Genomic DNA, 14,706 nt, shown 5'->3' on the forward strand with positions numbered 1-14,706 from the left:
CCAATTTGGGTTTAACGTTTTTAGGGAAGAAACATAGGCCCTGGGCACCTGATTGGCAGGAGTCCAGGGCACACTTAGTCAAAGTACATTCAGCAATTCTGTGGGGGGCATACCATGCAAGAAAGATGGCACTTTCTCACACCGGTCCCAGGATGATTGTTTCCGGTTCAGGGAAGACCGCCTGGAAGTTCAGGCTGGACGGTTTCCAAGGCTAGCAGGGTCAAGACTGATTTGCATATGGCTAGATTTAAACTGGAATGGCATGGCGAGCAAAACAATGGATTTAGGCCCTGATCTCTTTTCTGGGGTGAATGTTTGACATTGTTCAGCATTCTGTCCATCGGTTGTTGTTTTTGCAGGATATTGGTAAGGCACCAGCCATAAGGCAGGGTGCACTCTCACAGCTGTGGGCATATCTGTATCAGCAGATATGCCCCTAAAGTATTAGAGACTATTCCTTAATATTTGAGTGCCAGGGAAGCCATTGAGAGTACCTGGGCTGGGAACTTGACAACTCGAGTTCCCACAGTGCCATGATGGCTTCACTGAACCCAGGAGTGTTTGGTACCAAACAGCTCCTTGTAATCCACACTGTGAGATTTATTAAACCATGCGCTCATGGTGCACCTCAGAGGTGCCCCCTGAAAATCTACCGAGCCTGGTGTGGGCACTGACTGGCTTTAGACAGTCTGCCACAAACCGGCATGGACCACTCTGTGGAGAGCCTGTGCTCTCTGGGACCAGCAGCAATACCTATCCGGTGTAGAGGTTTATAATTTTTCAGTTTTTATAATTTATTGCACAGTTAATTAAAACCAATGCGATACAATAACACATAATAAAATTCGTTAAAAATCTACAGCATAAATAATTCATCTGTGTAAGTTAAATCAAATGTCCTGTTTTGCTGAGTTAATCATGGATCAGTTTTTGGTAGTTTTTTTTTCTACTACTTTTAAAAATTTCACAAATCTACAGCTCAGCTGAGGGTCCTGTGCTGAAAAGCAGGTTAGCACTGCATTCCTTCGTGTGCGTACCCCCTGTACAATGAAATGGCGTTTCAGCAGGAGCTTCCTTTCTTCGTGCAGTTCCTCACACGAGCATAGCAGGTGCAGCATGTCTTCTGCCCCTTTGCCGCATAACCTGCATAATGTGCCTGCTTTCGATCTCAGCCAGTGAGGAAGATGTAGAATGCATGGTAACAGGCCCAATCTATATCTTAAAAAGCACAGTTTGATTTTTTTTGTGTAACCTAAGGCAAGGTAAGGCTGGGAGGCTTGTGTCAGGTATGTATTTAATACCATCCAAGCATGAGATCTTTTTGATAGGATGGCTTTATCCTGAACCCATGACTGTAGCTTGATCGATTTTTTTCACCAGTTTGTTGAGTGTTTTATGATCTACAGGGGACGCCCAGAGCCCTGCCAACCCGGTGTTCCTTATGCTTTATTCAAGATGTTTTGCAGCTGGTGAGTTTTGGGTCTGCTCTAGCTCTTTCCATAGATATTCGTTCAGCGTCCCTTCGGTCGTTTTTCTTATTTTATCCCAGGAGCAGATATATGCCCCCCGTCGTGCCAATAGCTGTGACCGAATTCCAAACTCCAGTCTGATCTGTGCTGGGGAGGATCGCCTTGGAAGGCTGAAGATGTTACTGTATGCCGACACGATTGTGCTGTCAAGTATAACGGCATCTCTGCCTCGATGGACCTCACTCCCAGATGTTAGTGTTGGTAACAGTTTGGCACGTATAACATGTAGTAAGGGGGACAGAGAAGGGCCGGAGAGGTTGTTATTTAATGTTTTTAAGGCAATTGCCAGAACAGTGCCTTTGCCTCTTATGCTAGCCCTTTGTTCACTAAATTGGCCGCCACTGTCAATCTTCACGCCTAGATATTTATACGACGAGGTTTCACACCTCCTCCCCCAGGGTGGGATAGTGCTCTAAGGGGAAGTTTCAAAAGTCTGCTGCATTTGTAATACGACCCATCCCATCCAGCATCCATGGCAGCAGATGGCATCCCTGGGTTTTCAACGTAGAAAGGCTAGGTGTGCCCTCCTTTGCCTACTCCACCATTCTGGTGGAGTAGGCAAAGTTAGGAACACATTTCAGTCCCCTCCATTGTGAAGATGAGGTGACCCCTCCTATCTGGACTAGTCACCCCAGGTAAGGTGTCCATTGGCCATACCTGCTACTCCCCTAAGATACCCCTGTATGTTGGTGGCTCCCGCAGACATGGAAGGCAGATCTGTGACGACCTTAGAAGCAAGAAGACGACCCTGCAGAGATGACTACTACCTTGGTTCCAGCCCTACTGACCTGGCTCCAGGTTATGCGAACTTGCTACCTGTCTTGCAGGGAATGACCTCTGAAAACCCTTAGAGGACTGCTGCCTTCGAAAAAGACTCCAATCTCCTATGGACAGCGGACCTGATAAGAAGAAACCAACTCCAAGGGCTCCAGATCCCGCTGGTACTGCGATCCTTGCCCACTCTGCACCCAGCGTCCATGGCCCAAGTCTGAGTGGCTCACTTGTGCAGTGAAGTCTCCCCAGCAATCCTGACTTCATGTCCAGCGTTGGCTGACCTCTCCTGATCTACACGGCGGCGCTTTGTGTGAATCCAGAGGCACCCCCCAACGGCGACCGGATCCGCTAACAAGACTCCGATGTCAAAAGGCACCCCTGCACCCAAAGGCCCTGGGCCTTGGTGAGCTGAACCGACTGTTTCCCTACAACCCCTCACATCTCTACTTACCTCTGCTGTTGTACTCCCTGCTGCAAACTCCGGTGCCACGCCTGCAGCCTGTTTCCTGAAAGAAGAATCCCCATTGGGTGCCGACGTTGAGATTGAACCCAGCCGCCCCTGTGCTTCTGGTGGTGTATGTTTAGTGCTGCTTTGTGGTGCCCCTTCCCCGTGCTTAACCTAACCCACAAAAGCTGGCCCCTGCAACCGATCTCCTTGCCTGCAAGCAGTGTGGCTCCAGGTGCCCCCAGTCTCTATTCGGAAAGCATTGGGCCGTATTCAGATTTTGACCTCTGCACCTGGCTGCCCCTGAGCGGCTGGTGGTGCAGTTTTGGTACTCACCCGATCCTTGCCCCTTGCTGACATTTCGTCCCGAAGACTGAATTTGTTAGTGCATTACTTAACTGTTTAAACTTTATATTGTTTTTCCCATTAGATAACATTGAACTGCTTCAAAATTGTTCTAAGTGTCAATTTTTGAAAGTGAAAAGTATTTATATTTAAAAACTCACTTTCCTTGTGGCGAAGATCTTGGTCTTAAAAAAAAATACAACGTATATATTTATAAAATTGGTCTGTATCTCCTTGAGTTGTGTCCATTATTGATCACTGTTGTGCAGTACAGGTTTACACTCTTCTGTGTTAGGCCTAATGTTGCTTGCCCACACTACCACTTATAGAGAGCACTTTGGGTTTTACATTGAGCCCTGGACTCTGTGCACAATATAACCACTTAGTGGCATACTATGAACAGAGCTAGCTTCCTACAACACACAATGATTAATAAATGAAAACACGACTCCAGAAGGAGATCCACAGCAATTTATAAAAATGGCAAATATCTTTATAGTGTTTAGGCATCAGAGGAAAATTGTTCAGGTAAGTACGTTTTTAAATAAAAATTCTTCTCACTTCAAAAAGTGGACATATTGCAAGTTTTCAGGCATTCTGAAATGTTATCCCCTGGAAGAAAGGACAAGTTCTGCAAACAGGTACAGTACATCGACTTACAGGACCAATCTCCAGGAGTTAAGGTGAGTGCTGGGCAAGGTCCAATGCAGTACCAACAGTACAACAGCGGCATAAGGGCAGCCAGGTACAGTGCAAGTCCACGTCGGGAGGCCAATGCATTTCAGTAAGGATCAGTCTCTAAAAGGAGGCTGCAGACTAGGAAACCAGTTGTGCTGAATCAGCTAGTGGGCTCATGCCTTGCAATGCTTTGGGGGGGGGGATAACTTTGGTCCTCCTCTCTAAGGCCAGGGGTGGCTGGTGCAGATGTCTTTAGGCATTTGGTTTTTCTTCCCGGAGCAGTCATGGTCAGTAGTGCGGGATGGGTGGGAGGCTGCGTATAGAGGCTGCAGGTGACATCGGGGAGTTCAGGAGGGGTGAAACCACGATGGATGGCGCTGGAGGGCTGGGGGGTGGGGAAATCAGTGTTGACAAAGTTTGCCCACCGCAGCTCGTTTCGGAGGGGACGGGTGCGGTGGTTGCTTAAGGTGTCAAGTTTTGGTGTTTCCCGAGACCTCCGAGTCTCTTCTTTGGAGTTTTTCCTTGAACTGGTCCACTGTTCACTGGAGGTCTTGAGTCTGTTTCGAAGGCAGGCAGTCCTGCCTGGTTTCTGGAGTCACAGCTGCTGGACTTTTAGAGTATGGTGCAGTTTTCAACAGGGACTGTAGAAAGTCAGGTGCTGTCTTCAGTCTTCTGCTTTTCTGCTCTTGCAACTCTTCAGTGTCCTCCCTCTCTCTTAGGGGCATCTGGATCTGCTTCTCTGGTGCCAGGGACGCTCCTAAATACTGTATTTAGGGGTGTTAGAGGAGCGTAGAGTAGTAGCCAATTGGCTACTGACCCTTGGGGTTACTACACTCCCCCCCCCCCCCCCCTCCCCCCCCCCCCCCCCAAATATGACCACTTCCTGTGGGAAATGGGCATAACCTTGTCCCAGAATTCCTATGTATGCCCTCACAAAGATGGCTACCTCCAAAAATGTGTGTCCACCTCGCAGTTAGCCCACCTTGGGGGTGGTACTAGCCTGGGGGTGGCACAGCTACCTGACTAGCTAATTTTCCAAGGTGTCTAGGGGGCTCGGGACAGGGGGGTGGATTCCTCTCCTGTGACTGGGAGCCGGATTGCACACCAAAGGCGTTGGCTCATTTGAAGCTCCCCAGCCCAAGCAGGCTAATCAGTAGGTCATCCTGTGGGGTGGGGGCGGTGTTACACCATCTTCCCTGGCAGGCTTTTTTTCCCCCCTGAACTCCTGAGAGCAAAAGGCTCTCGCCCTAGGAGGTCAGTTGCCCCCGGTGGCAGGCTGGCAGAATCCAGTCAGCAAGTACACCAGAAGCTCATAAGCTTTTAGGGGGCACCTTAAAGGTGCCATTTGAGTGCACATTTTGATAAATCAAACACTTATCAGTGTGGGTTTATCAAGACGAAATGTTTGGTACCGAACCGAGAAAGTGCCAGTTTAAAGCATGGTAGCCCGCACTTTTTGCTGAACTGCTGTGCTTTGACTGAGTGGGCCCTGGGCTTCTGCCAGTCTGGTGCCCAGGGCTATGTTCTTTCCCTAAACCTGCATTAAAAACAAAACCTAATTGGCCTCTCTGGCCACAAGTCAGCCCCTGGTAAATGGTACCGCTGGTACCCAGGGCACTGTGACTAGGGAATATCTGTAAGAGCTCCATCAGTTATTTTGCCACCCTTAGAGGCCCTGTACCATTACACTCACACAATACCTTTGCAGGCTGCTTGTCTTGGTGCAGAAAAGTGAATAGTTCACATGGCACACATCCCTGTGTTCCATGCCTACAGCCCACTGCCCTGGCATAGATCAGTCACCCCTCTGGCTGGGTGCACTATACCAGTGGTGAGGGTACAGGTGCATGAGCCCTGTACCCCTACAGTGGCTTAGTCCATTCTTAGACATTGTAAGTGCAGTGCTGCCATTAAGAGTATATGGTGCTGGGAGTTTGTCATTACGAACTCCACAGCCCCATAATGGCTGCACTGAAAACTGAACATGTTTCTGGACCCCTGGTTCGAGAGCTTGCTGCACTCTTGGGGGGGGGGCCCTAAATCCATGCACATCATGGAACGAGGTGACCAGCCTTCTCCCCCAGGATGGGCAGGGTCCACGAAGGGGAAGCTTCAAAGGCTTGCCTCCTTTGCGAGCTTCCCCAAGCCACTTGCTGCTTTCAGCAACTGGTCCCCACTGGTTCCGACACCCACTTTGGACAGGAGAACCGGTGGGGAAGAAGTGAGGAAGAGAGGTGTGCCCACCTCTGCCAACTCCACCCCTCAGGTGGGGGAGGCGAGGTGAAGCACAACTCTCAGTCCCTGCCATCTTGCAGATGTGGGGACTCTGCCAACCAGGGAAAGGCTTATGCTCCCTTCCACTGGAAGGTGGAATAATAGTGGGTGTGCCCACCCCAGGGAAGGGACCGATTGGTCCCAACCTTTTACCTACCTGTAACGCCCCTAAATCTAGTATTTAGGGGCACCCCTGAACCTTGCTTCCTCAGACAAGAAGAAGGACTGAACAGCCATGCCGAAGCCAACAAGAGGGCGGCACCCACTGACTTGGCCCCAGCCCTACCGGCCTGTCCCCACCTCGAACCTGCTCCAGCAAAATCCTGGTGTCCTGCAGCTAGCAACCTTGAGAAACCCGGAGGACCTGCCTGCCTTCAATCCCAAAGACTGTCTCCCGTGAACACCGCATTTGTTCAAACACCAGACTCAAGCTCTGCATGGATCCGCGACTCTGCACCCGACGCCCACAGCTCGAGATAGTGGCCCAACACAGAGGTCTCCCTGGCGATCCGGATCCGGTGACCCCTGCCTCAAGCCTGCAGCCACAAACCAGAAGGTTCCCCCCCCACCCGCGACCAGGAGCTGGTAAGAAGATCTGATCTTAAAAGGCACCCCTGCATCCGAAGCCCCGCGGCTTTGGGTGGCCCAACAGATGGTGCCTAACCAACCCCCAACATCCCAACTTACCTTTCCAAGTGGTGGTTGCACCCAGAAGACCACCTTCCACAAACCTGCTGTGCTTTTGCAAACCGGAGACTCCTCATTCAAAGCTTACAGGGCTTCCAATGTCAAAACAGCACCCTTCACCCAGCCACCCCAGTGCTGCTGATGGTGCATCTTTTGTGCTGGCCTAAACCCCCATTTGCCCTGAGCTTAAGTCCAGGAGCTTTGCTCCCACAACCCAGTGGCCTGCTCATCCGCACCCACCAACCGGAGGTCCCCTATTCCTCATTGGATAACATTGGGCCTCAGCACACAGCTGCCCTAGTGCCAATGAGGATGTAACTAGAGTGCATCCTTGACCCTGGGGGACCCCGGAGTCTAACCCCAGTAAACCAACTCCCACTTCCAAATACTTAACTCAAAACCGATAACACTATGTTCCTCCATAGGATAACATTGACTGTTTTTCTATGAAAAGTTTCTAAGTGTGGAGTTGGAAAACCTAAAGAAATTCTTTAAAATTGTACTAACTAATAAACGATGTTACTTACCGGTTTACAGGAAATGTCCCAGTGTAGTATCCTAGTATGGTTATTCAGTGCCAAGTTGAGGGGTATGTTGGTCGGGACCTCCAAACTTCCATCAGACATTGTTTTTCGATGGAGCTAGAATGACTAAGCAGATTTGACCCTAGAATAGTTTATGTAGGAAAGTGCCACTTTTGCCATGGTTACCCCCCACTTTTTGCTTGACTCTGATGCATCTTTGACCGAATGTGCACTGGGTTCCTGCTAACCAGGTTCCCAGTGCCTGTGTTCTTTCCCAAAACTGTCTGCATTGGATAACATTTGCACCAGATCCCAAGTTTGAGCTATGCACCGGGCCGCCACAGTGCCGCTGATGGTGCACTGAGGTCATTTATCTGAACCTTGCCTGGTACTGATTCTTATCCAAAAACTTAATATCGTAAAACGTTTACTTGCCTGCAAATTGCTGATTGTATTTCCTCCCATAGGATAACATTGTATTAATTGAGAAATGCACTAAGTGTCCTCTTTTGATATTGAAAAACAGTGATATTGCAAAACGTAATTTACTGTAACAAAGTACCTCTGGTTCTAAGAAATAATTATCCAAAATAATTTTAATAAACTATTGATCTCTGATTTAGTCATTGTGTGTAATAATTTCTTGCCTAAGTGTGTACAACAAATGCTTAACACAGCCCTCTGATAAGCCTAAATGCTCACCCACACTACCACAAAAGAGCATTAGTATTATCTACTTTTACCTCTGTAAGCCTTTGGGGATCCACTGCACTCTGTACACACTATCCCTTACTTTGGTATAGTCTATACAGAGACAGCTTCCTACAGTTCATTCCCTCCACTTGGACTGCCTCCTCAAGAGGACAGGCTGTCCCAACAGCCGGCCGGTTTTTGCATGAGAACCTTCACAATCTACATTAGCATGCATGGCGAGCCGGCAGAATCGCATAGAACTTTGAATCTGCATTTGGAGGTGGCGGACTTTATAATGGCTCTGCACATCACATCCATTAATTTGATATATTCTAGCTGTTGGTCTAAGTTCATTCCTTAGTGTGAGGAAAGACCGGTCTTCTAGCAAAGTGTCGGCTGTGCTGCTGTTCTCTCTACCCAGGCAGGGTTTTGTTGTCTGGTCTGTTAGAGGTCACACACTGGCTCTTTTGGCCTTCTTTTGTTCGCCTGATCAGCCCTCCTTAGTGAAGTCACTGTTTGTGATGCGTTTCTTAATGGGACTCTCATATGCTTTCCCCAATTCAGTTGATTATGCAGCAGTGGGACTTGTTTGGTTCTTAACTTTATGCTGTGTTCTTCCTTTGAACAGATGTACAGTTGCACAGTGAGGCGTTTTGAGACTTTTTGCCATCACTTCTGCATGATGTTAGTTGCAAGCAATTTCAGTTCATCCTCTGTTTTCCAACTTTTCCCCTCAATAAGTTGCTGCTTCAACCTCTGGCTTTTTTGTCTCTGAAAGTGTTGCCATCTTTTCATGTGGGGCAATCCATTATGCTCCCTGCATTCTTCTGTCCATAATATCCCATGGAGGAGGAGAGGCTTAACCGTTCGTATCTTAATCGGGCTCCAGTTGCCTATGTTTACAGGACTGAGGAACCCTGTTTGGACTATCAACGTTTTGTTGTATTAGCTGGTGCCACCAAAGGGAAGGCAGTGAAGTAACTGACTGTGCCAGGATGGATTGCCCTTTGTATCAAATTGTGCTATGCTTGGCCAAAAAGGAGTCTTCAGGCTGCGTTTGGTATCATTCCACCAGCGCAAAGTCCACTACCACTTTTTCCGCAAGACGTTCCAGTAATTGGCCTCTGCTAAGTTGCCATTGGGATCATCATTCCAGAAGTTCACTAGGTATTACTGTATCAAATTTCTGATCCACCAGGACGCCCATTGCATATGCTCAATCCTGTAGGACTTCCTAGTATAAAGGATACTGGTTTGATATTGATTCACAGAGTGAGCAATCTGCGATTTGAAATATCTGTATTTGTTAACACTGACGGATATTACATTTAACCGTAGATTTCTCTCCCACACTCCTCTGTTCTGACGTGGACTTTGTCGATAATAAGGTTCTAAATTAGGTTCCACAAAGTAAACTCCTGTTGCTAGTCACCCAGGTGACAGGTAAGTAACTTTGCCTTCCAACTGTTTCCTTAAGGTTGTCACAGATAGTAGTAAGTAACCTTTCCATGTACAAATTTGTCATATTGAAGCACTGTTCACTGTACTGAAATAGTTTATTTTCATTCATTTTTTTGGTGTAGAAATGCAGGGGAGATGAGCCATTATTCGCAAGCAGTCTTTGGGGTCCATCCTGTGATGAGCTTGATCGAATTGTGGAGTACTGTCTTCTGCCAGAGCTGAACGTAGGCGATTGGATAATTTTTGAGAACATGGGCGCAGGAAGCTTGAATGAACAATCACCCTTCAATGATTCTGATCAGCCTCCCCTTTACAACATCATGTCTTTCAGCGATTGGTAGGAAAAAATGTTTTGCCATCTTTTCCTTTATCTGAAACCATTTTATAAAAGTAGCACTGTCATAATTTTCATGTTTATGGTTTCTGCTCATTTGCAGGCTGATCGTGCCGCCTTCATTTTCTTTATAAATTCTGTTAATCTTGCATTTTTCCAACACCAGTATGCCATCATGAACCTCTCTTCCCAGAAAAGCTTCTCTGGTTCAAGTCCTAACCTGCTTTAATAACCAATATACGTACTATTGCCTTGCCATGTTATTCTAAAAAAAAAAAGGAGTTTATAACAATTCCATTTTGCATCATATGATTGGATATAGTTAATTAGACTTTTTTAGTCACTTCCTACCTCAACTTGCAGGCATACATCCTAAAGGTTGGTAGGGGATAGCTGTCCTATGGTTCTAGTTACATTGAGATGTCCATTACTATTTCTTCAACACATTGATCCACTGTAGGAAAGTGCCCCTTTTTGCATGGTTGCCCCCCACTTTTTGCTTAATGTTGATGTTCTTTTACTGAGTGTGGCCTGGGTTCCTGCCAACCAGATACCTAGGGCCTATGTTCTTTCCCTAAACTGTACTGTTGCAAAACCCAATTGGCAACTCTCTGGCATCATGTAAGTCCTTTGTAAAAGGTTCCACAGGTACCAAGGGCACTGTGACCAGGGAAGACCTCTAAGGGCTGCAGTGCTTACTGTGCCACCCCTAGAGGCACTGTACATTCACTGCCATTACAGGCTGTGAGTTTTGGTGCAGAACAAAGTGAAGAGTCGACATTGCACACACCCCTGTGTGCCAGGCCTACAACCCTCTGCACTGGCATAGGTAAGCCACCTTTCTAGCTCGGTGTACTATACCAGTGGTGAGGGTACAGGTGCATGGGCCCTGTACCCCTACAATGTCTGTCAATTCTTAGACATTGTAAGTGCAGTGCTGCCATTAAGAGTATGTGGTGCTGGGAGTTTGTCATTACGAACTCCACAACACCATAATGGCCTCACTGAAAACTGGGAAGTTTGGTATCAAACTTCTCAGCACAATAAACCCACACTGCTTCCAGTGAGGGATTTAACGAAAAATGCACTCAGAGGGCATCTTGGAGATGCCCCCTGAAAAATGACCTTACTCAATTGTCCTGGATGAGTGATGCTCACCAGCTGCCATCACCAGACATGTTTCTGGAACCCTGGGTCAAGACCCTGCCGCTCTCAGGGTCCTGAAACAAAGCGCATTGTGGGACTAGGTACAAAGCCTTCTCCTCCAGGATGGGCTATGTCCACTAAGGGGAAGCTTCTAGGCTTGCCACCTTTGTGAGCTACCCCAGCCATTTGCTGCTCCCAATAGCTGGTCCTCACCAGTTCTGACCCTCACTTTGAGCAGGAGAATCATCTGGAAAACCAAATTAGGAGGAGAGGTGTACCCGCCTTTGCCAACCCGACCCCTCAGGTGGGGTAGGCAAGGTGAAGCACAACTCTGTCCCCACCATTGTGCAGATGGGGGACCCAACCAACCAGTGTGAAACTTATGCTCCCCTCCCACTGAAGGGTGGCATGAGAAGGGGGTGTACCCACCCGAAGGAATGGACCCATTGGTCCCGACCTGTACCAAACTGTAACGCCCCTAAATTTAGTATTTGGGGGCACCCCTGAAACTTTCCTCCTTAGACAAGGAGAGGACAGAAGAAGCCATGCTGAAAGAAGAGGACACCAACGGACTTGGCCCCAGCCCTACTGGCCGGTGCTGCCCTCGACCTGCTCCAGCAAAATCCAGGTGGGTCCAGTAGCGAGCAGCCCCCCAAGAACCCGGAGGACCTGCCCTGCCTTACCAAAACTGACTGTCTCCCTTGAGCACCGGATATGCTCACCCACAGACTCTGGCTCTGATCAAATCTGCAATTCTGCACCGGACACGGACTGCCTGAGTTTGAGTGGCGCAACACCACAAGGAGGTCTCCCCAGCGATCCTGACCTGGGATCTGGTGATCCCTGACCTGCTTAAAGTCTGCAGCCGAAGCCGGCAGCCCCTTTCTGGAGGGTCCCTGCGACCGGAGCTGGTAAGAATAACCCGACGCCACAAGACACCACTGCACCCGACGTCTCACGGCCTTGGGTGCCCCAACCAATGGTGTCCTGGCATCCTGACTTAACTCTCCAACCGGTGGTCGGATCCTGAAGATCTTCATCCCCTTGCCTGCAGTGTTTGTTGCAACCGGAGAATCCCCAATGAAATCAACAGGGCACCCAATGCCAAAACAGCCCCCTCAGCCGGCCTCCCCTGTGCCGCTGTAGGTGCTGAATCTTATCCCCCCTTTGACCTGAGCTTAACACCAGGAGCTTTGCTCCCACTACCTTGTGGCCTGCACGAGAGTAGCCACCAACCAGAGGCCCTCTAGCCTCCATTGAATAGCATTGGGCCTCAGCACTATGCAACCGGCTGTCCTACTGCTGCTAAGGGTGTTTTGAGAGTGCATCCTTGATCCTGGGGGAACTCTGGTTCTAACCCCAGAATACCAACTCCAACACTTAAGTACTTAACTTTAAACCAATAACACTGTGTTCGAGGCATGTGACCTCCATTGATCGCCATCTGGTGTTGGGCTCGGATGTTTGAAGTTTGTTTTTGTCTTGGAAGAAGTCTTTGTAGTCACGAGGTAGGTGACTCCTCCCTAGGACGATGGTGCGCATGGGCATCAACTCCATCCTTGCATTGTTTTTTTCCGCCATCGGGTTCGGATGTACATTGCTGCACTCCGGGTCGATATCTGTTTCGAATCCCCCTTCGATGCGCAATTCTCTCCACTCTACTGTATTGTCTCGATCGTGTTACCCTTTTCGACACACATCTTCAAAACCAACTTCTCGACCTCCATTTTCGTCGCGGGCCGTTGGGCATCTCTGCACTGACCACGCCTGGAGTCAGTGGAAAGGACTCCTTTAAAAAAAATGCCTCGGGTGTGGTGCTAAGTTCCCACACACAGACTTGCATGATGTGTGCAATCTCTGCCTCTCCCCGGAGCACGAAGAAAAGAACTGCAAGGCCTGTGCATCATTCTGGTCGAAGAAAACCATCCGTGATTGTCTGGCTCGACGTCACGAAATGTCTTGCGGAAGCAGCTTGATTCTGGGCCGTCTTAGGAGCAGATCCCCAAATCCAGCCGGAACAATCGGGTGACGAAGACATCTACGCCTCTGAAGCTGATGACAATGTACAAGAGAAACTGGGTATAAGGCAAAAGATGATTGCACCTATCATTCAATCAGGTCAAAATTAATGTATCGTTTTTTTGGGTGCCAAGGATCATGAGGTTCGATACCCCTAAACCCCCCTAGGATCAAAGATCCTGCAAATTATAGACAAAACGCTGCGATCCAGCACTCCACATAGTCAATTCAAGATACAATCATATAAAGTATGTCTGTCCATTCAGCAGGTCTTGTTTCAGATTTTCTTTATTGAGTTCTTCTTTTGTTTTTTAAAACACACAGCGTAGCCGACGCGTTTCGTCCCCAAAGGACTTCTTCAGGGCTACAAATAAGTAAATTCATTATATTTACAAACCTGGTCATAGAAATATCTACATTTATATACAATCTAAAAAAATTAACCTGTTTTTATATATACAAAATATATACTCATTTTCTGTACAACAAAATCTAAGTGAAGCAACAGTAAATTTTCAACAGCTTATTATACACATTTTTTATCCAAATTGTAAAAGATAACTATCATTAATTCTACACCTGCTGAATCAATAGTAGTCATATCTTTATATGGCATGCATTTGACCTGACAACTACTACCTAGAAAGTGTATCTATTCAAATGAACATTCATTTATATTCACTTTCACAATTTAGATTTTTCACAGATGGGACAGAAGGCATATGTTTAAAATCATTGTCTTGATTATCTTCCTATCTCAGCGATGGGGCAAGAGTATTCTACTAATAACAATAAATATTTGGTATGTGTAGTATATTTAAACCGTATTTAACATATCAAAATTTATATTAGTGTCTCTTATTGCCACTTATAGGACACCAAAGTACATTTTTTTCGCCCTTTCAGAACTATATTTTTGATCCATTAGTACAATATATAGTCTTACCAAATTTGACATATAAGGGAGCTTGGTCTTGTTCCTCTCCAGAACTAAGGTCTGTGGCCAAGCCTTCCTTTGATCAGCCAGAATAATAAATTACTTTAATATATAAACAAGCATTTACAATGCAATGGTCTCGGCATTGGTAAAGTTAGAGCTATTGGCATTGCTCATGACATTATTTTTGTTTATGTTTTTGTTTTTAAAACCTTTAAAGAAACGGCATTGTCATGAGCAATGCCAATAGCTCTAACTTTAACAATGCCGAGACCGTTGCATTGTAAATGCTTGTTTTTAGGGGGGAGGGACCCCCTCACTAGCCCAGCAGTGGTTTGATGCAAAACAATGGGGGCCCCCAGCTGGATGAGGTGGGGGTCCCGAGATTCCATAACCCACAGATATTCATAGTCTTGACTGCTGAGGGGCCCTGGATTGTGCTATGCCCTGTACCCCCAGAGAGGTGGGGGGAGGGAGACACAATGTCCCTTGAAGCAGCAGAAGATGGTCGATAATGTGGAAAATGCTGCAAATCTTCAATTATGCTGAAAAATCATCAGTTGCAAAATTGCATCATTCCATGGGCCTGTAACTGCAAGAAGCGCGAGGTGAGAGGGAAAGATGCCTCTAATCGGAGACAAAGTCCACTCCATGAATATTTTGAAGAATTGGTAACTAATAGGCGAGACCTAAACACCTGGTCTTGATGAGATAAATACTCGTGGATGGAATAGGGCACTAGTTTAACTAAAAAAATTACTGCTCTATTGAAGTTAAAATCAGTGCTGATGAGAGATAATATAAATCTCCCATGTCAGCTGTGAGCACTTAATCTACTCTTTTTTTTTACTTTGCGTCTG

General features: G+C 47.3%; 1 protein-coding gene across 2 annotated transcripts in view; it reads left to right on the forward strand.

Annotated features, from left to right (window-relative positions):
• The window catches only part of AZIN1 (antizyme inhibitor 1), a 565,763-nt gene that overhangs the window by 495,838 nt on the left and 55,219 nt on the right, over positions 1-14,706 (forward strand). For both annotated transcript variants that reach the window (XM_085605134.1, XM_085605135.1), the window contains exon 11: positions 9,533-9,747. In XM_085605134.1, the coding sequence (XP_085461260.1) occupies positions 9,533-9,747 (215 nt within the window). The remainder of the gene's footprint in view (positions 1-9,532; positions 9,748-14,706) is intronic.

The sequence above is a fragment of the Triturus cristatus genome, chromosome 5_1, assembly GCF_964204655.1.
Source record: "Triturus cristatus chromosome 5_1, aTriCri1.1, whole genome shotgun sequence".
In the NCBI taxonomy this organism is placed as follows: Eukaryota; Metazoa; Chordata; class Amphibia; order Caudata; family Salamandridae; genus Triturus; species Triturus cristatus.